At 48.0% G+C, this 27348-nt stretch overlaps 1 protein-coding gene across 1 annotated transcript in view; it reads left to right on the forward strand.

Annotated features, from left to right (window-relative positions):
* Positions 1-27348, forward strand: part of LOC138282300 (E3 ubiquitin-protein ligase TRIM11-like) — a 110551-nt gene that overhangs the window by 42249 nt on the left and 40954 nt on the right. Inside the window, exons 4-5 of the mRNA XM_069219686.1 lie at positions 4755-4777; positions 7910-8016. Coding sequence (XP_069075787.1) covers positions 4755-4777; positions 7910-8016 — 130 coding nt within the window. The remainder of the gene's footprint in view (positions 1-4754; positions 4778-7909; positions 8017-27348) is intronic.

Here is a 27348-nt window from a genome sequence, read left to right on the forward strand (position 1 = left end):
AATTTCCTACAGATTTAAAAAATAACCATTCTTAAAACAATGTAAAATATAAATATATTTCAGTTCTATTCCTAAACTAAATTATCATAATAATGACACATTTGTACATTCCTAATTATCGATGGAACTTTAACAAATAGAGTGAGCACTGGTTACATTCATTTACTGGATGATACTGAATATAACTACTACAGTGTGTGCAGTTTTGGTCAGTCCCGCTAGCACGTCCCACCTTCTCTTATTTACATTTAACGACAAACCATGAGTGTGCAGATTAAGAAGGAAGTTTCGCGTAGAACGGTCACATTGTGAATTATGGTTGCTTACGTTGGTGCAGCAGTTTCAACAACAGTGTCAGGCTTTTTCACCAGCTTCAGTGCTGTTTATTAAAACTGCTGCAATTAAGCTCCATTGCTTGTGGTCTTAAAGATTTCCTAACCTGAATGAAAAATTTCCTATCTGTCGAAATTGAAAGATTTGTTTCCATTAAGGACACGGAGGCGAGGAGTATGCTTTTCTTCCTTCGCTGTAATCAATAGCAGCCATATTCAAACTTTATGATAAACTACAAATCACAATAACCTTTGGGAATGGAACAGACAAAACATCCAATCAAACATAGGCATTACTCCATGACCAATCAGGCCCCAGCAGAGACCAATAAAGTCCATTGTCCATGTTGTGCCAGCCTCTTTCTTCACTCGAGATCAGCCACCGCACATCTATCATGATTCCTGTTACCCAGTCCAAGTCCCTAGGAAGAAAGAGAAGCATCAATATTCCATCACCAGTTCTGAAGCAGGGGGAAACTGGTTGGAAAATCCCAGGAAAGTTTCAGAAGAGCTAGAAAACAGACTGGAGATCTCCAAAAAGGTGTGATCAACACTACTTCTGAATGTTGCCTCCTGATTTGACCCGGGTGGTCATTGCAAATAGAGGGAATGCCTAACCCTTCGCCTTACTCCAATCCTGTAGGAAGGCGTCTGTCGCTGCCACCAACTGGTCCGGTCTGTAACTGAAGAAGCGGGGTAGTTGGTGGTCCAGCCAGCACACCAAAGGTCTCCAGAGAAAGGTCCCCGGCATACCTGAAGCTTTGCAAAGTTTCCACAGGCTAGAATCCCAAAGATGAAGAGTGTGCCTGATCACTTTGCTTGCCCAGGGAGATATTCTGCCATGACAGAGATTTGATGGTCCAGGCAGTGCTGCCAATAATTTGAGGCTTGGAGCGAGTGCCCCCAGATGGTTGATATATTGGACCGCTGACACATTTTTCATCTTGAGGAGAACACACAACTGAATCTTGTTCTTCGTCCAACATCGTACCATGAAAGAGCTGGTTAGAAGCTTCATTCAATTTCTGTTCTTGAAGAGTCCCCTGTAGAAAACTCTCTGCATCTGGTGCCCCAACCTGACCGGCTGGCATCCAATTCTATAATGAGGTCTGGGGCCGAACCGAAAATCACTCTCCCATCCCATGCTTCTTTGTGGGACAGCCACCAGCCGATTTCTGCCAGCGCCCTTTCTGGGAGACACACCAGTTGGGAGTAAGTTAGTCCTTTCTTCAAATGAGAAGTCTTTAACCTCTGTAAGGTTCAGTTATGTAGGGGCTCAGGAAGGGTGGCCTAGATGGACGTCGACAGGCAGCCCACCAGGCGAGTGATCTCCCTCAGCGAGGTGTGAGGTTTGGCTAGGGTCTTCCTCAACTTGTGTCGAATCTTCGCTACCTTCTGGGATAGAAGGCTGTGGACAGTCATAGTAGAGTCTATGATGAAGCCCAGGAAAGTTGCTCTCTGGGAAGGAACTAGGAGTGACTTTTTCTCGTTTATCACAAAGCCTACCCCCTCCAGAAGGTTAATGACTGTTTGAAGTTGGAGGGAGAGATGACGTGGACATTGACCCATTATCAGCATGTCATCGAGGTGGATGATAAGGCGTATCCCCTGAGCCCTTAGATGTCTCACGACCGGTTTGAGAACCTTCGTGAAGCACTAGGGGCATAGGAGACAAAGTGAAAAATTTGAACGTTTGTTGGCACCAAACATACTGGGGGAACCTTCAATACAGGGAAAAAATTGGAATCAATGGGTACACGTTTTTGAGGTCCAAGCGGACCAACCAGTCTGAGGGACGTAACATGTCTTTGAGGAAGTGGATCCCCACCATCTTGAAATCGTAGTAGACAAGCCAGTCATTGAATTCTCATTCGTTGATGACTGGGTGTTGTCCTTCATTGCTTTTGTCCACCAGAAAGATGTTGCTGATGAACCTGTGGAGATGTGGGACCATCCGGCTAATAGCCCCTTTATCCAGTAGGAAGAGACGTCCTCGTCCATGAGGGCTGCCTCTCGGGAGAAAAACTGAAGGGGACAAGGCCATGGTTCCTGATGAGGGACACCATAGATTTCTATTTGGAAATCTTGGGTCATTTGTAAAACCCAAGCAACTGCTGTAAAGGATCTCTAGGCCTGGAGGAAAAAACCCCGCCTGACCCCACTTTTATAAGAGAGGAAGGATGAGCACTCAGCAGAACTGGAGGAAGCGGAGCTCCCTTTGAATCCTCTGCCCTGGATATGTTGCCCTCTGGTGGGGTAGAAGTTGGTGAATCTGGTCTGGTCCTGAAAGGAGCTTCGTCTGGAGTCTTGCCCGCTGGGAGGGTATTGGGAAAGTGTGTGGCTGACCAAGCGGCCTCCGCCATGACCAGCCCCCTAGAAAACCTGAGGGTTAAAGACTTTCTTTATGGAGGACCTGGCCTAGTCTGGGGAGAGTCTGATAAAGGGTACCCTTGGGTGATAAGCCCCACCTCCATGGTCGCATTGTCCCGGTACTTTGGGTCCATCTTAATCAAAAGGGAGTGGCAGCACTGTGTGAACGACATGCAATTAGCATTACCTAAGAAGATGATAGCGTGACGTGCCCACCCTGAAAGGGCCTCCGGTGAAATAAGGGCACTTGTGGCCTTGGCGTCTTCATTTGTATCAACGATCTTGGTAAGGGGCAATAGTATTCAAAAGCTTATCCTGACAAGCCCTCCAGGAATAGAATATGGTCTTTTTCGGGTCTTTTATGAATTTTGACAGGGAAGTGGCCATTCTAGAGTCAATGTCGGGAGTCTGGCAACTTTACCCTACAAGCCAGGGCAGTGACATTCGGCCGGAAAGCAGCTGCAGGCTTCTTTCTCCAGGGGCTTCCTAAGGTGAACCACCACATAGCTGGCTACCTTTTCTGCCAGAGCCCACTCAGAGGAGCAAGGGTAGAGGATGTCATCGGGGTCAGGAAATGTCCAAGCCCTGGGCCTCTGGGTTTGCAGAGTAAGGGATGGATGGATGCCAAGGTCTGGAGGACCCTGCTTCATCATCTGAGTCCACAGGGGACTCATCATCTTGAGGGTCTGGGGAAATAGGGCATGGGGATTCCAGGGCTGGTTCAGTAGGACCCGGGATTGGCGGGGGTAGCCAAGAAAGCTTGCTTAAGGAGAGCAGAAGCATCATAGTCAATGCCATCCTTGCGAGGAAGCTTGGCAGGCACATGGTCTGGATATGGGGCAGAATGGAAGGTGCCTAAGATCCCAGAGGGTGCAGTGGGCTCCTTCATGGGATTAGAGATATGGGTGCAGGCACGCGCAACTTGATCCACCAGGTGCTGTTCCAAGGAGCCCATGGCCCCAGCAACTGCCTGGTAAATTAAGGCATCTACCGCCTCATAAAATTCATCGTCTCAGGGCAGGAACTCTAAGGGGTCCCCTTTCGACTGCTGATCCCTGGAAACCTCCATGTCTGCTAAAATTAGGTGCAAGTGAGGAAGGAGGCGGCACTGCACTAGTTTTCAAGTGAACACCAGAATATACAGCGAAAGCACTGCAAAGTGCCAATTGGTCCAAAGTCGACTGTATGGGTCTCTGCTGGGATCTGATTAGACTAATGTCTATGTTTGATCGGATGTTTTGTCTTTTCCATTCCCAAAGGTTCTTGGGATTTGTAGTTTATCATAAAGTTTGAATATGGCTGCCATTGATTACAGCGAAGGAAGAAAAGCATAATCCTCCCCTCTGGTCATGACATAGAATTTCTTCCGTCCATTCATTTCATAATTTGTTCTTCAAATTGAAACAGTTCAGAGGGACGTCCAGTTTTATACATAGAACATAATCTGATGACTGAGACTGTTCCGGTTCAAGTGTGATCAGTTCTCAGAGAGCATTTGCAGCCTCCTGTTTTTCACTAAAACCCCACGGTATATAGACACAAGGGCTTTTTCCTGAGTACTGGTTATACCCAGTTCTAGTGCTGCAGCTTGTATAAGTGGACATTTTCTAACAGAAACAAGAGACCTAAGGATCTTATCCCGTGATTTATCCAAAGTCCTTGTTTATTTACATTTAATCCCATAGAAGTGCGTTAGAAGTATTTTTGGCGTGGTATACATTGGGTATAGACACTAGTTGTTTCTCAAGTGATGCAGGAGTTATAACGGGTCTGGCATCTGATCTCAGGAACTCTAGACTATAATACATGATGCATTCAGAATATATCAGATTGTACTGTCATCTGCCCTCATTCAGAATTCCAAAGTTCTGCTGTCTTGTGGGACCATTTGGGATATCACAAGCTGTGCTGTCATGTGACCCTATTCAGAACTTACTCCCCGGTGTGTAACTGAACTTGAATTTCACAACTTATATTGTACCTAAACGTCTGCCAGAATTTGAAATCTGTTGTGGAAACTGATGTCCTTCTGCCTGTTCTTCTGTTTTGCAGGATGTTAGAAGTGCCCTGGACAGGTAAGGTTGGTTTATTGTTCTCTTCTCAGTGTGTAAGGAGCAGATCTGGCTGCAGTGTGGAAATGTCAGTACTGAGCTCACACAAATCCACTCTGCTGCCCGAGCAGTACTACCTCATACAATTATTATATGTAGACCATCTCGTGGCTACTCTCCTGTCTTCCCAACAGTGTTGAGTCCCCTCTGCCTATCCTGGAACTCAAAGTTTTATGAAAATACCCCCTGAGCCCAGGAAAACACGCTCATGTCCACAAAAATCACTTTTGTCCACAGAAACTACCTCAAGTTTTCCACAATCACAGCATACTCAAGACCTCCTTCACCCTCCACATGATCAGAATGTCTATGAACCCAAGAAAGCCGCTCTACTGCCCACGTTTGGACTGACCCCTGAAAAATACCGTCAGAGGTTTAGGGACAGCACCAGACTTTCCACACAGACCGGGGTAGACTGTTTTGATTTCTCCAATAAGGCACTGAATGGTTGGGTGCGGGGCAACAAAATAAATGATTACAAAGGATTATATGATTTGATTCTGAGAGAGCATATGCTCAGTATTTGTTCTACAGAGCTGCACCAGTACCTGGTTGACAGTAAGCTGACTGATCCTAGAAAGCTTGCTGATGCTAACCGCTATTCTAGCTATACCGGGTCTGATTGACCCAGACCAAAATGGATTTGTGAGACACCCCCAACGTGGGGACACACGAAACGCATTCTTGACTTAATAAATAAGGCAGATCGGGTTCGTAGGGACATTATGCTTTTAACCCTGGACGTGGAGAAGTCCTTCATCAGAGAGCATTGGCCTTAACTGACAACAACATTAACCCACTTTGGTTTCGGCCCTCTGTTTCTCACATGGATCCATAGCACCTATAGCAAACCGTGGGCGACGGTGTGGGTGAACTGACAATCCTCCCAATCATTTCCCATATGCAGAGGCACCAGACAGGGTTGCCCTTTGTCACCCTTACTATTGGAGCAGTTTACACAGAGTACGATCTAATCCAAATATAACGGGTGTGACATTTGAAGGCAACATGCACACCTTGGCTTTATACGTGGATGATGTTTTAGTCTCCTTAAATAATAATCCCAAGAGGGCCTTTCCGGCTCTTCTGCAGGAGATAGAGGAGTTCGGGAAGACCTCCGGCTTCCGCGTAAATTTTCAGAAATCCCAAGCCCTTCATATTTCGGTCCCTCTTGTTGACCATCAGTATCTGGAAAGGCAGTTTCCAATATGTTGGCATAGACAGAGCATCCCTTATCTAGGGCTCAAGTTTGCTCCGATCATCTCCGACACTACCACTATTAACTACCGCTTATTGGTACAGCGAGTACAATGCAGCCTGGCCAAATGACAATCACCCCTGATTTCATGGCTGGGCCTCATTGCTGCCCTTAAAATGATGATCCTTCTGCAAATCTTATACCTTTTCCTAACCCTACCGGTCGAGCCTCTCCCGGGAACGCTTTAATCTTTACAGAAAGATTTTTACCATTTCATTTGAGCAGGGAGGCGGCCTCCCTATGCTATCAATCGGCAGCACAAGGAAGTCTGGGAGTGCCTAACCTACTGCACTATTTTCAAGCCACCCAACTCTACTATTTAGTAGAGTGGTCGAGAGACGAGTCCGAAAAGGTGGCTGTTTATTTATAGGGCCCTCGCAGGCACATCCCTGTGGAAGATCCCCTTCCTATCCCACCCGCAACATCCCTGAGATTTATATTCTTCTCCAATCACCCACTCACTTAGGAGAACGTGGGACCGGGTGGCAACAAGGAAAATCTTTACTATATTTCCCTCGCCCTTGACTCCAATTGCTAGCAATCCATCCTTTACCCCTGGTATGAACAGCCTGACCTACAGCAAGTGGTTGCAACCGGAGTGACAAAGGCACTCTCCCCATGTGGCCAGCAACATGTCTGGTGTGTGGCAGGCTGCTAAAACTAGTCAGCCTACACGGATAGTCGGTTAAGGTTTCAGGGGGCACCTCTAAGGTGCCCTCTGGGGTGTATGTTACAATAAAATGTACACTGGCATCAGTGGTCATTTATTGTGCTGAGAAGTTTGATACCAAACTTCACAGTTTTCAGTGTAGCCATAATGGTGCTGTGAAGTTCGTGCATGACAGACTCCAGGACCATATACTCTTATGGCTACCCTGCACTTACAATGCCTAAGGTTTTGCTTAGACACTGTAGGGGCACAGTGCTCATGCACTTGTGCCCTCACCTATGGTATAGTGCACCCTGCCTTAGGGCTGTAAGGCCTGCTAGAGGGGTGACTTATCTATACCTGTAGGCAGTGTGAGGTTCGCATGGCACCCTGAGGGGAGTGCCATGTCGACTTAGTCTTTTTATCCCCACTAGCACACACAAGCTGGCAAGCAGTGTGTCTGTGCTGAGTGAGGGGTCCCCAGGGTGGCATAAGATATGCTGCAGCCCTTAGAGACCTTCCCTGGAATCAGGGCCCTTTGTACCAGGGGTACCAGTTACAAGCGACTTACCTGGATGCCAGGGTGTGCCAATTGTGGAAACAAAAGTACAGGTTAGGGAAAGAACACTGGTGCTGGGGCCTGGTTAGCAGGCCTCAGCACACTTTCAAATCAAAACATAGCATCAGCAAAGGCAAAAAGTCAGGGGGTAACCATGCCAAGGAGGCATTTCCTTACAGATACCTTTGCGATATCTGGAGCTTTCTGAAAGAGAGGACCAGAGAGAGCGAGGAACACTAAGTGATGTGAGAGAAGAAGAAAGAGTTATACAGGTAATCAGATAAATAGACAGGAAGGGAGGTGGAGAGAGAGTGGTCATGTGTGTTAGTTGCTGAGTTTTTCACTGTTTCCCCTGAGATCCTGAAGCTTGTATTATCATGTGCTAATCCCTGCAAGGTTCTGAGCAGAGGGGTGTGCATAGTAGAAGGGATAATGTGTGACACTTGTGGATGCCCCCCAGAGTTGTTGGTGTGTGTGTGTGTGTAGTGAGACACACCAACTGCTGTCCTGCAGGTGCTCCTGTAAATTACAGTATTCTATTTCCAAACACAGGGTGTTTGTGCAGTTCCTTTTCAGATTCTGTAGTCTCCGAGTCGTCTGTAACACTAAAATGATTTGTGTGTCCTTCAGGTGTAAGAAGGTGAAGTTTCAGGGTCCGGAGAGTGAGATGAAGAAAACAAGGGAAGAAGAGGTTATGATAACTCTGAAACCTGAAGAGGACATAAAGAAATATAAAGGTAAATAGAGTTGTGCTGAATGTAATTATATGTTGGTGTCCACACTGAGACCTTCAGCCTCCACCAGCTACAGCTACAGCTTTTACTGTGGAAAGACCTGGTTGACAATTTGTCGAGTGCAGGGTTACACACTGACCCCCTCGGCTGTGCTAACTCCTGAGCCGTGCTGATGGTCCCTCAGCAGTACAGGGAGTTCCTCCTTAACATTGTCCATGATATCCCCTTGGCTGGGCATCTGGGGGTGACCGAGACCTGGGAGAGGCTGGTCAACCACTTCTACTGGTCCCAGATGTCAGAGGAGGTCAAGGAGGTTTGTCGCTCCTGTGTGACCTGCCAAGCCAGTGGCAAGGGAGGAGGCAAACCCAAGGCTCCCCTGATACCACTACCAGCGGTGGGGCAGCTTTAGAGAGGGTGGTGCATTGCTTGAGACCATTTGTAAAAGTGCAATCAGCGGCTTCAGAAGGAAGTGCACGCGCTCGTGAGGTAACCAACCGAGAGTCAGTATCCAGAATGAAGTAAGGGGGGGCCACAAAAGTGAAGGTTAACCAAGATTAAAGTTCTGCATTAGCAGAAAAGTCTTGAGCTGTGTTCAGAAGATAAGAGGATTTGGTTGGGAATAGAGATGATGCTGCAGTTGTATCATTTACTACAGTATACTGTCTAGTGCAGCACTGTGGACAGTGTAGTATAGTGTTCTGTGTAATGCAGTGTGCTCTCCTGTGCAACTGCTGTTTGGTGCAGCGTTTTGTGAAATAGTTCACTGTCTATTCTGTTGTGCTGTCTAGTGCTGTATCCTGCTTAGAACTATGTGCTGTCTTGTGTAGTGTTTTCTCTAGTTGTAGGAAGCTGGCCCCTTGTTTGCAGTACCCACCCCCACTCTTTTTGCCTGATATCTAATGCCAACTTGACTAAGTGTGTGTTGGGATCCTGCTAACCAGGCCCCAGCGCCTGCGTTCTTTCCCTAAAACTGTACCATTGTTCCACAATTGGCACACCCCTGGCCCACAGCTAAGTCCCTTGTAAAAGGTCTCAGTGGTACCAAGGGCTCTGTGAGCAGGGAGGGTCCCTAAGGGCTGCTGCATATATTGTGCCACCCTAAGGGACCCCTCACCAAACACATGTCACTGCCAATGCAACTTGTGTGTGCTGGTGGGAAGAAAAAGGTAAAGTTGACATGGCATCCCCCTCAGGATGCCATGCCCACAAACCACTGCCTGTGGCATAGGTAAGTCACCTCCCTAGCAGGCCTCACAGCCCTAAAGCAGGGTGCACTATCCCACAGTACAGTGTTCTCCCTCCAGGTAGGTGCTGTGTAGTGCAGTGTTGTCCATCCAGGTTGGTGCTCTGTGGTGCAGTGTATTGCACAGTACAGTGTGCTCCTTCCAGGTAGGTGCTGTTAGTGCAGTGTATTGTACAGTACAGTATGCTCCTATCAGGTAGGTGCTGTTAGTGTAGTGTATTGTACAGTACAATGTGCTCCTTCTAGGTAGGTGCTGTTAGTGCAGTGTATTGTACAGTATAGTGTGCTCCTTCCATGTAGGTGCTCTGTACTGCAATGTATCGCTCAGTGTGGTCTTTACAGGTAGGTGCAGTATAGTGCAGTTTATTGTACTTTGTGTTCCTTCAGGTCTGGGGCTGTGTAGTGCAGTCTATTATACAGTACAGTGGGGTCCTCCCAGGTGGGTGCTGTGTAGTGCAACATATTGTACAGTGTTCTCCTTCAAGGTAGGTGCTGTGTAGTGCAGTGTATTGTATAGTATGTTGTGCTCCTACCGGGTAGGTACTGTGTAGTGCAGTGTATTGCTCAGTCTGCTCTTTACAGGTAAGTGCAATATAGTGCAATTATTGTACTATGTGTTCTTTCCAGATAGGTGTTTTATCGTGAAATGTATTGTACAGTACAGTGTGCACCTTCTAGGTAGGTGCTGGTTAGTGCGGTTTATTCTACAGTGTGGTCCTTCCAGGTAGGTGCTGTGCAGTGTAGTGTATTGTACAGTACAGTGTGCTCCTTCCAGGTAGGTGTTGGTTAGTGCAGTTTATTCTACAGTGTTGTTCTTCCAGGTAGGTGCTGTGCAGTGTGGTGTATTGTACAGTACAGTGTGCTCCTTCCAAATTGCTGCTGTGTAGTGCAGTGTATTGTACAGTACTGTCTGCTCCTTCCAGGTAGGTGCTGTGTGGTGCAGTGTATTCCACAGTACAGTGTACTCCTTCTATAGTGCAGTGTATTGTACAGTGTGCTCCTTCCAGATTTCTGCTGTGTAGTGCAGTGCGTTGTACAGTACAGTGTTCTTCTTCCTGGTAGGTGCTGTGTCGTACAGTCTATTGTACAGTAGAGTGTGCCCCTTCCAGTTAGGTGCTGTGTAGTGCAGTGTACTGTACTGTGTGCTCTTTACAGATAGGTGAGGTATAGTGCAGTTTATTGAACTATGTGTTCTTTCCAGGTAGGTGCTGTTAGTGCAGTGCATTGTACAGTACGCTGTGCTCCTTCCAGGTAGGTGCTGTATAGTGCACTGTATTCTACAGGACAGTGTGTTCCTACCCAGTAGGTGCTGTGTAGTGCAGTGTATTCTACAGGACAGTGTGTTCCTACCTGGTAGGTGCTGTGTAGTGCAGTGTATTCTACAGTGTGGTCCTTCCATGTAGGTGCTGTATTCTACAGTGTGATGTACAGTACAGTCTGCTCCTTCCAGGTAGGTGCTGTGCAGTATATTGCACAGTACAGTGTGCTGCCTCCAGGTAGGTGCTGTATAGTGTTTTTTAATGTACATGTAGGAAAGTACCATCTTGCCTGGCATGTTACCCCCATTTTTCACTGTATATATGTTGTTTTAGTTGCATGTGTCACTGGGACCCTGCCAGCCAGGGCCCCAGTGCTCATAAGTGTGACCTGTATGTGTTACCTGTGTTATGACTAACTGTCTCACTGAGGCTCTGTTAATCAGAACCTCAGTGGTTATGCTCTCTCATTTCTTTCCAAATTGTCACTAACAGGCTAGTGACCATTTTCACCAATTTACATTGGCATACTGGAACACCCTTATAATTCCCTAGTATATGGTACTGAGGTACCCAGGGTATTGGGGTTCCAGGAGATCCCTATGGGCTGCAGCATTTCTTTTGCCACCCATAGGGAGCTCTGACAATTCTTACACAGGCCTGCCACTGCAGCCTGAGTGAAATAATGCACACATCATTTCACAGCCATTTTCACTGCACTTAAGTAACTTATAAGTCACCTATATGTCTAACCTTTACCTAGTAAAGGCTGGGTGCTAAGTTACTTAGTGTGTGGGCACCCTGGCACTAGCCAAGGTGCCCCCACATTGTTCAGGGCCAATTCCCCGGACTTTGTGAGTGCGGGGACACCATCACACGCGTGCACTACATATAGGTCACTACCTATGTGTAGCTTCACAATGGTAACTCCGAATATGGCCATGTAACATGTCTAAGATCATGGAATTGCCCCCTCTATGCCATCCTGGCATTGTTGGCACAATCCCATGATCCCACGGGTCTCTAGCACAGACCCTGGTACTGCCAAACTGCCTTTTCAGGGGTTTCACTGCAGCTGCTGCTGCTGCCAACCCCTCAGACAGGTTTCTGCCCTCCTGGGGTCCAGCCAGGCTTGGCCCAGGATGTCAGAACAAAGGACTTCCTCTGAGAGAGGGTGTTACACCCTCTCCCTTTGGAAAAAGGTGTTAAGGCAAGGGAGGAGTAGCCTCCCCCAGCCTCTGGAAATGCTTTCATGGGCACAGATGGTGCCCATTTTTGCATAAGCCAGTCTACACCGGTTCAGGGACCCCTCAGCCCTGCTCTGGCGCGAAACTGGACAAAGGAAAGGGGAGTGACCACTCCCCTGACCTGCACCTCCCCTGGGAGGTGCCCAGAGCTCCTCCAGTGTGCTCCAGACCTCTGCCATTTTGGAAACAGAGGTGCTGCTGGCACACTGGACTGCTCTGAGTGGCCAGGGCCAGCAGGTGACGTCAGAGACTCCTTCTGATAGGCTCCTTCAGGTGTTGCTAGCCTATCCTCTCTCCTAAGTAGCCAAACCCTCTTTTCTGGCTATTTAGGGTCTCTGCTCTGGGGAATTCCTTAGATAATGAATGCAAGAGCTCATCAGAGCTCCTCTGCATCTCTTTCTTCACCTTATGCCAAGGAATCGACTGCTGACCGCGCTGGAAGCCTGCAAAACTGCAACAAAGTAGCAAAGACGACTACTGCAACTCTGTAACGCTGATCCTGCCGCCTTCTCGACTGTTTTCCTGGTGGTGCATGCTGTGGGGGTAGTCTGCCTACTCTTTGCACTAGAAGCTCCGAAGAAATCTCCCGTGGGTCGACGGAATCGTCCCCCTGCAACCGCAGGCACCAAAAAGCTGCATCACCGGTCCCTTGGGTCTCCTATCAGCACGACGAGCGAGGTCCCTCGAATCCAGCAACACTGTCCAAGTGACCCTCACAGTCCAGTGACTCTTCATTCCAAGTTTGGTGGAGGTAAGTCCTTGCCTCCCCACGCCAGACTGCATTGCTGGGAACCGCGACTTTTGCAGCTACTCCGGCCTCTGTGCACTTCCGGCGGAAATCCTTTGTGCACAGCCAAGCCTGGGTCCACGGCACTCTAACCTGCATTGCACGACTTTCTAAGTTGGTCTCCGGCGACGTGGGACTCCTTTGTGCAACTTCGGGTGAGCACCGTTTCACTCTTCTTCGTAGTGCCTGTTCTGGCACTTCTGCGGGTGCTGCCTGCTTCTGAGAGGGCTCCTTGTCTTGCTCGACGCCCCCTCTGTCCCCAGACGCAATTGGCGACATCCTGGTCTATCCTGGGCCACAGCAGCATCCAAAAACGCTAACCGGACGACTTGCAGCTAGCAAGGCTTGTTGGCGTCCTTTCGGCGGGAAAACACTTCTGCACGACTCTCCACGGCGTGGGGGATCCATCCTCCAAAGGGGAAGTCTCTAGCCCTTGTCGTTCCTGCAGAATCCTCAGATTCTTCTGTCCAGTAGAAGCTTCTTTGCACCCACAGCTGGCATTTCCTAGGCATCTGCCCATCTCCGACTTGCTTGTGACTTTTGGACTTGGTCTCCTTGTTTCACGGGTACCCTCGACTTGAAATCCATCGTTGTTGCATTGCTGGTTTGTGTCTTTCCTGCAGAATTCCCTTATCACGACTTCTATGTCCTTGGGGGAACTTTAGTGCACTTTGCACTCACTTTTCAGGGTCTTGGGGTGGGGTATTTTTCTAACCCTTACTATTTTCTAATAGTCCCAGCGACCCTCTACAAGGTCACATAGGTTTGGGGTCCATTCGGGGTTCGCATTCCGCTTTTGGAGTATATGGTTTGTGTTGCCCCTATCCCTATGTTCTTCCATTGCATCCTATTGTAACTATACATTGTTTGCACTGTTTTCTAAGACTATACTGCATATTTTTGGTATTGTGTACAGATATCTTGTGTATATTTGCTATCCTCATACTGAGGGTACTCACTGAGATACTTTTGGCATATTGTCATAAAAATAAAGTACCTTTATTTTTTGAATAACTGTGTATTGTGTTTTCTTATGATACTGTGCATATGGCACTAGTGGTACTGTAGTAGCTTCACACGTCTCCTAGTTCAGCCTAAGCTGCTCTGCTAAGCTATGTAGGAGGCTGGACTGGCTTGTAGTGAGTACCAAGGGGTACTTGCACCTTGCACCAGGCCCAGTTATCCCTTATTAGTGTATAGGGTGTCTAGCAGCTTAGGCTGATAGATAATGGTAGCTTAGCAAAGCAGCTCAGGCTGAACTAGGAGACGTGTGAAGCTACTACAGTACCACTTAGTGTCATATGCACAATATCATAAGAAAACACAATACACAGTTATACTAAAAATAAAGGTACTTTATTTTTATGACAATATGCCAAAGTATCTTAGAGTGTACCCTCAGTGAGAGGATAGGAAATATACACAAGATATATATACACAATAGCAAAAATATGCAGTATAGTCTTAGAAAACAGTGCAAACAATGTATAGTTACAATAGGATGCAATGGGGAAACATAGGGATAGGGGCAACACAAACCATATACTCCAGAAGTGGAATGCGAACCACGAATGGACCCCAAACCTATGTGACCTTGTAGAGGGTCGCTGGGACTATTAGAAAATAGTGAGAGTTAGAAAAATAACCCTCCCCAAGACCCTGAAAAGTGAGTGCAAAGTGCACTAAAGTTCCCCTAAGGACAAAATAGTCGTGTTAGAGGGAGAATGCAAGGAAAACACAAATCAGCAATGCAACAACGATGGATTCCTGTCTGAGGGTACCTGTGGAACAAGGGGACCAAGTCCAAAAGTCACAAGCAGCTCGGAGATGGGCAGATGCCCAAGAAATGCCAGCGGTTGGTGCAAAGAAGCTCTTACTAGGCTGAAGAACTGTGAATACTGCAGGAACGACAAGGGCTAGAGACTTCCCCTTTGGAGGATGGATCCCCCACGCCTTGGAGAGTCGTGCAGAAGTGTTTTCCCGCCGGATGGACGCCAACAAGCCTTGCTACACGCAAATCGTGCGTTTGGCGTTTTTGGACGCTGCTGGGGCCCAGGAGGGACCAGGAGGTCGCAAATTGGACCTGCAGAGAGAGGGGACGTCGAGCAAGACAAAGAGCCCTCACTGAAGCAGGTAGCCCCCGGAGAAGTGCCAGAAACAGGCACTACGAGGATGCGTGAAACGGTGCTCGCCGAAGTTGCACAAAGGAGTCCCACGTCGCCGGAGACCAACTTAGAAAGTCGTGCAATGCAGGTTAGAGTGCCGTGGACCCAGGCTTGGCTGTGCACACAGGATTTCCGCCGGAAGTGCACAGGGGCCGGAGAAGCTTGCAAAGTCGCGGTTCCCAGCAATGCAGCCCAGCGAGGTGAGGCAAGGACTTACCTCCACCAAACTCGGGCTGAAGAGTCACTGGACTGTGGGAGTCACTTGGACGGTGTCGCTGGATTCGAGGGACCTCGCTCGTCGTGCTGAGAGGAGACCCAAGGGACCGGAGATGCAGCTTTTTGGTGCCTGCGGTTGCAGGGGGAAGATTCCGTCGACCCACGGGAGATTTCTTCGGAGCTTCTGGTGCAGAGAGGAGGCAGACTACCCCCACAGCATGCACAAGCAGGAAAACAGTCGAGAAGGCGGCAGGATCAGCGTTACAGAGTTGCAGTAGTCGTCTTTGCTACTATGTTGCAGGTTTGCAGGCTTCCAGCGCGGTCAGCGGTCGATTCCTTATCAGAAGGTGAAGAGGGAGATGCAGAGGAACTCGGCTGAGCTCATGCATTCGTTATCTAAAGTTTCCCCAGAGACAGAGACCCTAAATAGCCAGAAAAGAGGGTTTGGCTACCTAGGAGAGAGGAAAGGCTACTAACACCTGAAGGAGCCTATCAGCAGGAGTCTCTGACGTCACCTGGTGGCACTGGCCACTCAGAGCAGTCCAGTGTGCCAGCAGCACCTCTGTTTCCAAGATGGCAGAGGTCTGGAGCACACTGGAGGAGCTCTGGACACCTCCCAGGGGAGGTGCAGGTCAGGGGAGTGGTCACTCCCCTTTCCTTTGTCCAGTTTCGCGCCAGAGCAGGGGCTAAGGGGTCCCTGAACCGGTGTAGACTGGCTTATGCAGAATTGGGCACATCTGTGCCCAACAAAGCATTTCCAGAGGCTGGGGGAGGCTACTCCTCCCCTGCCTTCACACCATTTTCCAAAGGGAGAGGGTGTCACACCCTCTCTCAGAGGAAGTTCTTTGTTCTGCCATCCTGGGCCAGGCCTGGCTGGACCCCAGGAGGGCAGCTGCCTGTCTGAGGGGTTGGCAGCAGCAGCAGCTGCAGTGAAACCCCAGGAAGGGCAGTCTGGCAGTACCAGGGTCTGTGCTACAGACCACTGGGATCATGGAATTGTACCAACAATGCCAGGATGGCATAGAGGGGGCAATTCCATGATCATAGACATGTTACATGGCCATATTCGGAGTTACCATGGTGAAGCTACATATAGGTAGTGACCTATATGTAGTGCACGCGTGTAATGGTGTCCCCGCACTCACAAAGTTCAGTGAATTGGCTCTGAACAATGTGGGGGCACCTTGGCTAGTGCCAGGGTGCCCTCACACTAAGTAACTTTGCACCTAACCTTTACCAGGTAAAGGTTAGACATATAGGTGACTTATAAGTTACTTAAGTGCAGTGTAAAATGGCTGTGAAATAACGTGGACGTTATTTCACTCAGGCTGCAGTGGCAGGCCTGTGTAAGAATTGTCAGAGCTCCCTATGGGTGGCAAAAGAAATGCTGCAGCCCATAGGGATCTCCTGGAACCCCAATACCCTGGGTACCTCAGTACCATATACTAGGGAATTATAAGGGTGTTCCAGTAAGCCAATGTAAATTGGTAAAAATGGTCACTAGCCTGTTAGTGACAATTTGAAAGTAATGAGAGAGCATAACCACTGAGGTTCTGGTTAGCAGAGCCTCAGTGAGACAGTTAGGCACCACACAGGGAACATATACATGCACACCTATGAGCACTGGGGCCCTGTGTGACAGGGTCCCAGTGACACATACATATAGGCCACAAACCTATGAGCACTGGGGTCCTGACTAGCAGGATCCCAGTGACACATAACAACCATACTGAAAACATGGTGTTTTCACTATGAGCACTGAGGCCTGGCTATCAGGATCCCAGTGAGACAGTGAAAACAGTGACAAACACCCTGACATACACTCACAAACAGGCCAAAAGTGGGGGTAACAAGGCTAGAAAGAGGCTACCTTCTCACAAGCTACCATTATCTATCAGCCTAAGCTGCTAGACACCCTATACACTAATAAGGGATACCTGGGCCTGGTGCAAGGTGTAAGTACCCCTTGGTACTCACTACAAGCCAGTCCAGCCTCCTACATTGGTTGTGCAGCGGTGGGATAAGTGCTTTGAGACTACTTACCACTCTTGACATTGTACTTTTCATAAGAGAAAAATATACAAAACAAGTTCAGTGTGTGTACACATAGCTAAAAAGTTTTGCATTTCCTCTTTTCACTCTTTTCTAAGTGCTGAAAAGTACATCTAAACTTTCTAAAGTTCTTAAAAAGTTTTAAAAGTTTTTTCTGTCTTTCCAAAAGTTCTGAAAAACCTTTTCTTCACTTTTTCTATCACTTAACTCTTTCTAAAAATGTCTGGTACAGGTCAAACAGTTGATCTGTCCAAAATTGCATATGATCACCTTAGCTGGAAAGGAGCAAGGAGTCTCTGCATAGAAAGAGGTTTGAGTGTAGGGAAGAATCCTTCTTTGGAATTGTTGCTTAACATGCTTAGAGAACAAGATAAGGCCAGAAGGGCCCCATCTGTTGAAAAAGTAGCTAATGGTTCCCAATCTGATCCAGGGACTCCCCTAGAGATAGATTCAGGAAGGAAACTTCCTAGCCTGCCCATTACTAGACAGTCTAGCATAGTTGGTACAGAGGATGGGTCACATCATACAGATGGTGTGCTCTCTCATTACACTGTTAGCCAAGCTGTTAGGGTGGCTTCTGTAAGGGATAGGTCTCCTTCTGTCCATTCTCAGCATACTTCTGTTTCAAGACATGTCCCTCCCACCCACCCTGATGACAGAGTGTTAGAAAGGGAGCTCAATAGATTGAGAGTGGAGGAATCCAGGCTGAAGCTCAAAAAGCAACAGCTGGATTTAGATAGGCAGTCTCTAGAGATAGAAAGAGAAAGACAGAAACTGGGTTTAGAAACCCATGGTGGCAGCAGCAGTATTCCCCATAGTCATCCTGTAAAAGAGCATGATTCCAGGAATCTGCATAAGATAGTTCCCCCTTATAAGGAGGGGGATGACATTAACAAGTGGTTTGCTGCACTTGAGAGGGCTTGTGTTGTTCAAGATGTCCCTCAAAGGCAGTGGGCTGCTATCCTATGGCTATCATTTAGTGGTAAGGGTAGGGATAGACTCCTTACTGTGAAAAAAGTGATGCCAACAATTTCACTATTCTTAAGAATGCACTCCTTGATGGTTATGGCTTAACCACTGAACAATACAGGATAAAGTTCAGAGAGACCAAAAAGGAGTCTTCACAAGACTGGGTTGATTTCATTGACCATTCAGTGAAGGCCTTGGAGGGGTGGTTACATGGCAGTAAAGTGACTGACTATGAAAGCCTGTACAACTTAATCCTGAGAGAGCATATTCTTAATAATTGTGTGTCTGATTTGTTGCACCAGTACCTGGTAGACTCTGATCTGACCTCTCCCCAAGAATTGGGAAAGAAGGCAGACAAATGGGTCAGAACAAGGGTGAACAGAAAAGTTCATACAGGGGGTGACAAAGATGGCAAGAAGAAGGATGGTAAGCCTTCAGACAAAGGTGGGGACAAATCTAAAAATGAGTCTTCATCAGGTCCACAAAAACACTCTGGTGGGGGTGGTGGGCCTAAATCCTCTTCTTATCAAAATAAGGAAAATAAACCATGGTGCTATTTATGTAAGATAAAAGGCCATTGGACAACAGATCCCAGTTGTTCAAAGAAAAGCACCAAGCCTCCTACCACTACAACCCCTACTGCTACACCTAGTGTCCCTACTAATAGCAGTGGTGGTGGGAGCAAACCGACTAATAGCCAATCCAAGGGAGTAGCTGGGCTCACTTTTGGTAACTTAGTTGGGGTTGGTCTGATTAGGGAGACCACAGAGGCTGTGTTAGTCTCTGAGGGGGCTATTGATTTAGCCACCTTGGTTGCTTGTCCCCTTAACATGGATAAGTACAAGCAACTACCCCTAATAAATGGTGTTGAGGTCCAGGCCTACAGGGACACAGGTGCCAGTGTCACAATGGTGATTGAGAAACTGGTACACCCTGAACAACACCTACTTTGTCACCAGTACCAAGTAACCGATGCTCACAACAACATACTTAGCCACCCCATGGCTGTTGTAAATCTCAACTGGGGGGGGGGTTTACTGGTCCAAAGAAAGTTGTGGTAGCCTCAGATTTGCCTGTAGACTGTCTACTAGGGAATGATTTGGAGACATCAGCTTGGTCAGATGTGGATTTGGAGGCCCATGCAGCAATGCTGGGCATCCCAGGGCATATTTTTGCTTTAACCAGGGCTCAGGCCAAAAAGCAAAAAGGACAGGGAAGCTTGGATCCTGGAACAATGGACCAAGTGCTCCCTAAAGCTAGGGCTAGTAGAAGTAAAGCACTTCCTACTATCCCTCCCTCTACAGTGGATTCTTCTTCTGAGGAAGAAGAGTTTCCACCCTGTGCAGAACCTACACCAGAGGAGCTGGAAGCAGACACTGCTGAGCTTTTGGGTGAAGGGGGGCCTGCCAGGGAGGAGCTGAGTGTGGCACAGCAAACCTGTCCCACCTTAGAGGGTGTAAGGCAGCAAGCTGTCAAACAAGCAAATGGGGATGTCAGTGACTCTCACAGAGTTTACTGGGAGGACAACCTCTTGTACACTGAAGCAAGGGATCCTAAAACTTGGAGCTGCCAGGAGATTAGTGATTCCTCAGGAGTACAGAAAGTTCCTCCTAACTCTTGCTCATGACATTCCCCTTGCTGGACATTTAGGGCAAATGAAAACTTGGGACAGGCTTGTTCCCTTGATTCATTGGCCTAGGATGTCTGAGGACACAAAAGATTTTTGTAAGTCCTGTGAAACCTGTCAAGCCAGTGGCAAGACAGGTGGCACACCAAAGGCACCCCTTATTCCACTGCCTGTGGTTGGGGTTCCCTTTGAAAGGGTAGGGGTTGACATAGTTGGCCCCCTTGACCCTCCTACTGCTTCAGGCAATAGGTTTATCTTGGTGGTAGTGGACCATGCCACAAGATATCCTGAGGCAATTCCTCTAAGGACCACTACAGCTCCTGCAGTGGCAAAGGCCCTCCTGGGAATCTTTTCCAGGGTGGGCTTCCCAAAAGAGGTAGTTTCAGACAGAGGAAGCAATTTCATGTCTGCTTACTTGAAGGCCATGTGGAAAGAGTGTGGGGTGACATACAAGTTCACCACACCCTATCATCCACAAACAAATGGACTGGTGGAGAGATTTAATAAAACTCTCAAAGGCATGATTATGGGACTCCCAGACAAACTCCGCAGGAGATGGGATATCCTTTTACCATGCCTCCTTTTTGCCTACAGGGAGGTACCCCAGAAAGGAGTGGGCTTTAGCCCCTTTGAACTCCTCTTTGGACACCCTGTTAGGGGTCCACTCACACTTGTCAAGGAGGGTTGGGAACAACCTTTAAAAGCTCCAAATCAAGATATTGTGGATTATGTACTAGGCCTCAGATCAAGGATGGCTGAGTATATGAAAAAGGCCAGTAAAAACCTTCAGGCCAGCCAAGAGCTCCAGAAGCAATGACATGACCAGAAGGCTGTTTTGGTTCATTACCAACCAGGGCAGAAAGTGTGGGTCTTGGAGCCTGTGGCCCCAAGAGCACTCCAAGATAAATGGAGTGGACCCCACACAATTGTTGAGAAGAAGGGTGAAGTCACCTACTTGGTTGACTTAGGCACTGCCAGGAGTCCCCTTAGGGTGCTCCATGTCAACCGCCTGAAACCCTACTATGACAGGGCTGATCTCACCCTGCTCATGGCAACTGATGAGGGACAGGAAGAAGACAGTGATCCTCTACCTGATCTCTTCTCTTCCACAGAACAAAACGCTATAGTGGAAGGTGTTGTATTGGCAGATTGTCTTACTGCTGAGCAGAAAGACCACTGCATAAATCTCCTGGGTCAGTTTTCTGAACTCTTCTCTACTGTGCCAGGTACCACTTCTTGGTGTGAGCACACTATAGATACTGGAGACAGCTTGCCTGTCAAAAGTAAGATCTATAGGCAGCCTGACCATGTCAGAGACTGCATAAAGCAAGAGGTCCAGAAAATGTTAGAACTAGGAGTGGTTGAGCACTCTGAAAGTCCATGGGCCTCTCCTGTGGTACTTGTGCCAAAACCTCATTCCAAAGATGGAAAGAAAGAAATGAGGTTTTGTGCTGATTACAGAGGTCTCAACCAGGTAACCAAAACTGATGCTCACCCTATACCCAGGGCAGATGAGCTCATAGATACACTGGCATCTGCCAAGTATCTAAGCACTTTTGACTTGACTGCAGGGTATTGGCAGATCAAATTATCAGAAGATGCTAAACCTAAAACTGCATTTTCAACCATTGGAGGAGATTACCAATTCACAGTAAGGCCTTTTGGATTGAAAAATGCACCTGCCACTTTTCAGAGGTTGGTGAATACAGTCCTGCAAGGGCTGGAGGCTTTCAGTGCAGCATATCTGGACGATATAGCTGTCTTTAGCTCCAGCTGGGATGATCACCTGGTCCACCTATGGAAAGTTTTGGAGGCCCTGCAAAAGGCAGGCCTCACTATCAAGGCTTCAAAGTGCCAGATAGGGCAGGGGAAGGTGTTTTATCTGGGACACCTGGTTGGTGGAGACCAGATTGCACCACTTCAGGGGAAAATCCAAACAATTATGGATTGGGTTCCCCCTACTACTCAGACTCAGGTGAGAGCCTTTTTAGGCCTCACTGGGTACTATAGGAGGTTCATAAAGAACTATGGCTCCATTGCAGCCCCTCTTAATGACCTCACTTCAAAGAAAATGCCTAAAAAGGTATTGTGGACAGCAAACTGTCAGAAAGCTTTTGAGGAGCTGAAGCAGGCCATGTGCTCTGCACCTGTCCTGAAAAGCCTTTGTTACTCTAAAAAATTCTATGTCCAAACTGATGCATCTGAATTAGGAGTAGGGGCAGTCCTATCACAACTTAATTCTGAGGGCCAGGATCAACCTGTTGCTTTTATTAGTAGGAGGTTGACCCCTAGAGAAAAGCGTTGGTCTGCCATTGAGAGGGAGGCCTTTGCTGTGGTCTGGGCACTGAAGAAGTTGAGGCCATACCTGTTTGGCACTTACTTCATTGTTCAGACAGACCACAAACCTCTACTTTGGCTAAAACAAATGAAAGGTGAAAACCCTAAATTGTTGAGGTGGTCCATATATCTACAGGGAATGGACTATACAGTGGAACATAGACCTGGGAGTACCCACTCCAATGCAGATGGACTCTCCAGATATTTCCACTTAGACAATGAAGACTCATCAGGTCATGGCTAGTCTTATTGTCCTTCGTTTGGGGGGGGGGGGTTGTGTAGGAAAGTAGCATCTTGCCTGGCATGTTACCCCCATTTTTAACTGTATATATGTTGTTTTAGTTGTATGTGTCACTGGGACCCTGCCAGCCAGGGCCCCAGTGCTCATAAGTGTGCCTGACTGTGTTACCTGTGTTATGACTAACTGTCTCACTGAGGCTCTGCTATCCAGAACCTCAGTGGTTATGCTCTCTCATTTCTTTCAAATTGTCACTAACAGGCTAGTGACCAATTTTACCAATTCACATTGGCTTACTGGAACACCCTTATAATTCCCTAGTATATAGTACTGAGGTACCCAGGGTATTGGGGTTCCAGGAGATCCCTATGGGCTGCAGCATTTCTTTTGCCACCCATAGGGAGCTCTGACAAATACTACACAGGTCTGCCACTGCAGCCTGAGTGAAATAATGCACACATTATTTCACAGCCATTTTCATTGCACTTAAGTAACTTATAAGTCACCTATATGTCTAACCTTTACCTGGTAAAGGTTAGGTGCAAAGTTACTTAGTGTGTGGGCACCCTGGCACTAGCCAAGGTGCCCCCACATTGTTCAGGGCAAATTCCCCTGACTTTGTGAGTGCGGGGACACCATTACATGCGTGTACTACACATAGGTCACTACCTATGTGTAGCTTCACAATGGTAACTCCGAATATGGCCATGTAACATGTCTATGATCATGGAATTGCCCCCTCTATGCCATCCTGGCATATGTGGCACAATCCCATGCTCCCAGTGGTCTGTAGCACAAACCCTGGTACTGCCAAACTGCCTTTTCAGGGGTTTCACTGCAGCTGCTGCTGCTGCCAACCCCACGGACAGGCTTCTGCCCTCCTGGGGTCCAGCCAGGCCTGGCCCAGGATGGCAGAACAAAGGACTTGCTCAGAGAGGGGGTGTTACACCCTCTCCCTTTGGAAAATGGTGTGAAGGCAGGGGAGGAGTAGCCTCCCCCAGCCTCTGGAAATGCTTTCTTGGGCACAGATGTGCCCAATTCTGCATAAGCCAGTCTACACCGGTTCAGGGACCCCTCAGCCCTGCTTAGGCGCGAAACTGGACAAAGGAAAGGGGAGTGACCACTCCCCTGACCTGCACCTCCCCTGGGAGGTGCCCAGAGCTCCTCCAGTGTGCTCCAGACCTCTGCCATCTTGGAAAGAGAGGTGCTGCTGGCACACTGGACTGCTCTGAGTGGCCAGTGCCAGCAGGTGACGTCAGAGACTCCTTCTGATAGGCTCCTTCAGGTGTTGCTAGCCTATCCTCTCTCCTAAGTAGCCAAACCCTCTTTTCTGGCTATTTAGGGTCTCTGCTTTGGGGAATTCCTTAGGTAACGAATGCAAGAGCTCATCAGAGTTCCTCTGCATCTCCCTCTTCACCTTCTGCCAAGTAATCGACTGCTGACCGTGCTGGAAGCCTGCAAAACTGCAACAAAGTAGCTAAGACGACTACTGCAACTCTGTAACGCTGATCCTGCCGCCTTCTCAACTGTTTTCCTGGTGGTGCATGCTGTGGGGGTAGTCTGCCTCCTCTCTGCACTGGAAGCTCTGAAGAAATCTCCCGTGGGTCGACGGAATCTTCCCCCTGCAACCGCAGGCACCAAAAAGCTCCATCACTGGTCCCTTGGGTCTCCTCTCAGCACGACGAGCGAGGTCCCTCGAATCCAGCAACACTGTCCAAGTGACCCTCACAGTCCCGTGACTCTTCAGTCCAAGTTTGGTGGAGGTAAGTCCTTGCCTTCCCACGCCAGACTGCATTGCTGGGATCTGCGACTTTTGCAGCTACTCCGGCCTCTGTGCACTTCCGGCGGAAATCCTTTGTGCACAGCCAAGCCTGGGTCCACGGCACTCTAACCTGCATTGCACGACTTTCTAAGTTGGTCTCCGGCGACGTGGGACTCCTTTGTGCAACTTCGGGTGAGCACCGTTTCACTCTTCTTCGTAGTGCCTGTTCTGGCAGTTCTGCGGGTGCTGCCTGCTTCTGAGAGGGCTCCTTGTCTTGCTCGACGCCCCCTCTGTCCCCAGACGCAATTGGCGACATTCTGGTCCATCCTGGGCCACAGCAGCATCCAAAAATGCTAACCGCATGACTTGCAGCTAGCAAGGCTTGTTGTCGTCCTTTTGGCGGGAAAACACTTCTGCACGACTCTCCATGGCGTGGGGGATCCATCCTCCAAAGGGGAAGTCTCTAGCCCTTGTCGTTCCTGCAGAATCCTCAGCTTCTTCTGTCCAGTAGAAGCTTCTTTGCACCCACAGCTGGCATTTCCTGGGCATCTGCCCATCTCCGACTTGCTTGTGACTTTTAGACTTGGTCCCCTTGTTCCACAGGTACCCTCGACTGGAAATCCATTGTTGTTGCATTGCTGGTTTGTGTCTTTCCTGCAGAATTCCCTTATCACGACTTCTATGTCCTTGGGGGAACTTTAGTGCACTTTGCACTCACTTTTCAGGGTCTTGGGGTGGGGTATTTTTCTAACCCTTACTATTTTCTAATAGTCCCAGCGACCCTCTACAAGGTCACATAGGTTTGGGGTCCATTCGTGGTTCGCATTCCACTTTTGGAGTATATGGTTTGTGTTGCCCCTATCCCTATGTGCTTCCATTGCATCCTATTGTAACTATACATTGTTTGCACTGTTTTCTAAGACTATACTGCATATTTTTGGTATTGTGTACATATATCTTGTGTATATTTGCTATCCTCATACTGAGGGTACTCACTGAGATACTTTTGGCATATTGTCATAAAAATAAAGTACCTTTATTTTTAGTATAACTGTGTATTGTGTTTTCTTATGATACTGTGCATATGGCACTAGTGGTACTGTAGTAGCTTCACACGTCTCCTAGTTCAGCCTAAGCTGCTCTGCTAAGCTACCATTATCTATCAGCCTAAGCTGCTAGACACCCTATACACTAATAAGGGATACCTGGGCCTGGTGCAAGGTGTAAGTACCCCTTGGTACTCACTACAAGCCAGTCCAGCCTCCTACAGCACACTATAGTTACTGGAGACAGCTTGCCTGTCAAAAGTAAGATCTATAGGCAGCCTGACCATGTCAGAGACTGCATAAAGCAAGAGGTGCAGAAAATGCTAGAACTGGGAGTGGTTGAGCACTCTGAAAGTCCATGGGCCTCTCCTGTGGTACTGGTACCAAAACCTCATTCCAAAGATGGAAAGAAGGAAATGCTGTTTTGTGTTGACTACAGAGGTCTCAACCAGGTAACCAAAACTGATGCTCACCCTATACCCAGGGCAGATGAGCTCATAGATACACTGGCATCTGCCAAGTATCTAAGCACTTTTGACTTGACTGCAGGGTATTGGCAGATCAAATTATCAGAAGATGCAAAAGCAAAAACTGCATTTTCAACCATTGGAGGACATTACCAATTCACAGTAATGCCTTTTGGATTGAAAAATGCACCTGCCACTTTTCAGAGGTTGGTGAATACAGTCCTGCAAGGGCTAGATGCTTTTAGTGCAGCATATCTTGATGATATAGCTGTCTTTAGCTCCAGCTGGGATGATCACCTGGTCCACCTATGGAAAGTTTTGGAGGCCCTGCAGAAGGCAGGCCTCACTATCAAGGCTTCAAAGTGCCAGATAGGGCAGGGGAAGGTGGTTTATCTGGGACACCTGGTAGGTGGAGAACAGATTGCACCACTTCAGGGGAAAATCCAAACTATTATAGATTGGGTTCCCCCTACTACTCAGACTCAGGTGAGAGCCTTTTTAGGCCTCACTGGGTATTACATGAGGTTCATAAATAACTATGGCTCCATTGCAGCCCCTCTTAATGACCTCACATCCACGAAAATGCCTAAAAAGGTATTATGGACAGCAAGCTGTCAGAAAGCTTTTGAGGAGCTGAAGCAGGCCCTGTGCTCTGCACCTGTCCTGAAAAGCCCCTGTTACTCCAAGAAATTAATTGTCCAAACTGATGCATCTGAATTAGGGGTAGGGGCAGTCTTATCACACCTTAATTCTGAGGGCCAGGATCAACCTGTTGCTATTATCAGCAGGAGGTTGACCCCTAGAGAAAAGCGTTGGTCTGCCATAGAGAGGGAGGCCTTTGCTGTGGTCTGGGCACTGAAGAAGTTGAGGCCATACCTGTTTGGCACTCACTTCATTGTTCAGACAGACCACAAACGTCTACTTTGGCTAAAACAAATGAAAGGTGAAAACCCTAAATTATTGAGGTGGTCCATATATCTACAGGGGATGGACTATACAGTGGAACATAGACCTGGGAGTACCCACTCCAATGCAGATGGACTCTCCAGATATTTCCACTTAGACAATGAAGACTCATCAGGTCATGGCTAGTCTTATTGTCCTTCGTTTGGGGGGGCGGGGTTGTGTAGGAAAGTACCATCTTGCCTGGCATGTTACCCCCATTTTTCACTGTATATATGTTGTTTTAGTTGTATGTGTCACTGGGACCCTGCCAACCAGGGCCCCAGTGCTCATAAGTATGCCCTGTATGTGTTACCTGTGTTATGACTAACTGTCTCACTGAGGCTCTGCTAATCAGAACCTCAGTGGTTATGCTCTCTCATTTCTTTCCAAATTGTCACTAACAGGCTAGTGACCATTTTCACCAATTTACATTGGCATACTGGAACACCCTTATAATCCCCTAGTATATGGTACTGAGGTACCCAGGGTATTGGGGTTCCAGGAGATCCCTATGGGCTGCAGCAATTCTTTTGCCACCCATAGGGAGCTCTGACAATTCTTACACAAGCCTGCCACTGCAGCCTGAGTGAAATAATGCACACATTATTTCACAGCCATTTTCACTGCACTTAAGTAACTTATAAGTCACCTATATGTCTATCCTTTACCTGGTAAAGGTTAGGTGCAAAGTTACTTAGTGTGTGGGCACCCTGGCACTAGCCAAGGTGCCCCCACATTGTTCAGGACAAATTCCCCGCACTTTGTGAGTGCGGGACACCATTACATGTGTGCACTACACATAGGTCACTACCTTTGTGTAGCTTCACAATGGTAACTCCGAATATGGCCATGTAACATGTCTATGATCATGGAATTGCCCCCTCTATGCCATCCTGGCATAGTTGGCGCAATCCCATGATCCCACTGGTCTGTAGCACAGACCCTGGTACTGCCAAACTGCCTTTTCAGGGGTTTCAC

Source organism: Pleurodeles waltl, unplaced genomic scaffold (genome assembly GCF_031143425.1).
Source record: "Pleurodeles waltl isolate 20211129_DDA unplaced genomic scaffold, aPleWal1.hap1.20221129 scaffold_97, whole genome shotgun sequence".
NCBI classification, from domain to species: Eukaryota; Metazoa; Chordata; class Amphibia; order Caudata; family Salamandridae; genus Pleurodeles; species Pleurodeles waltl.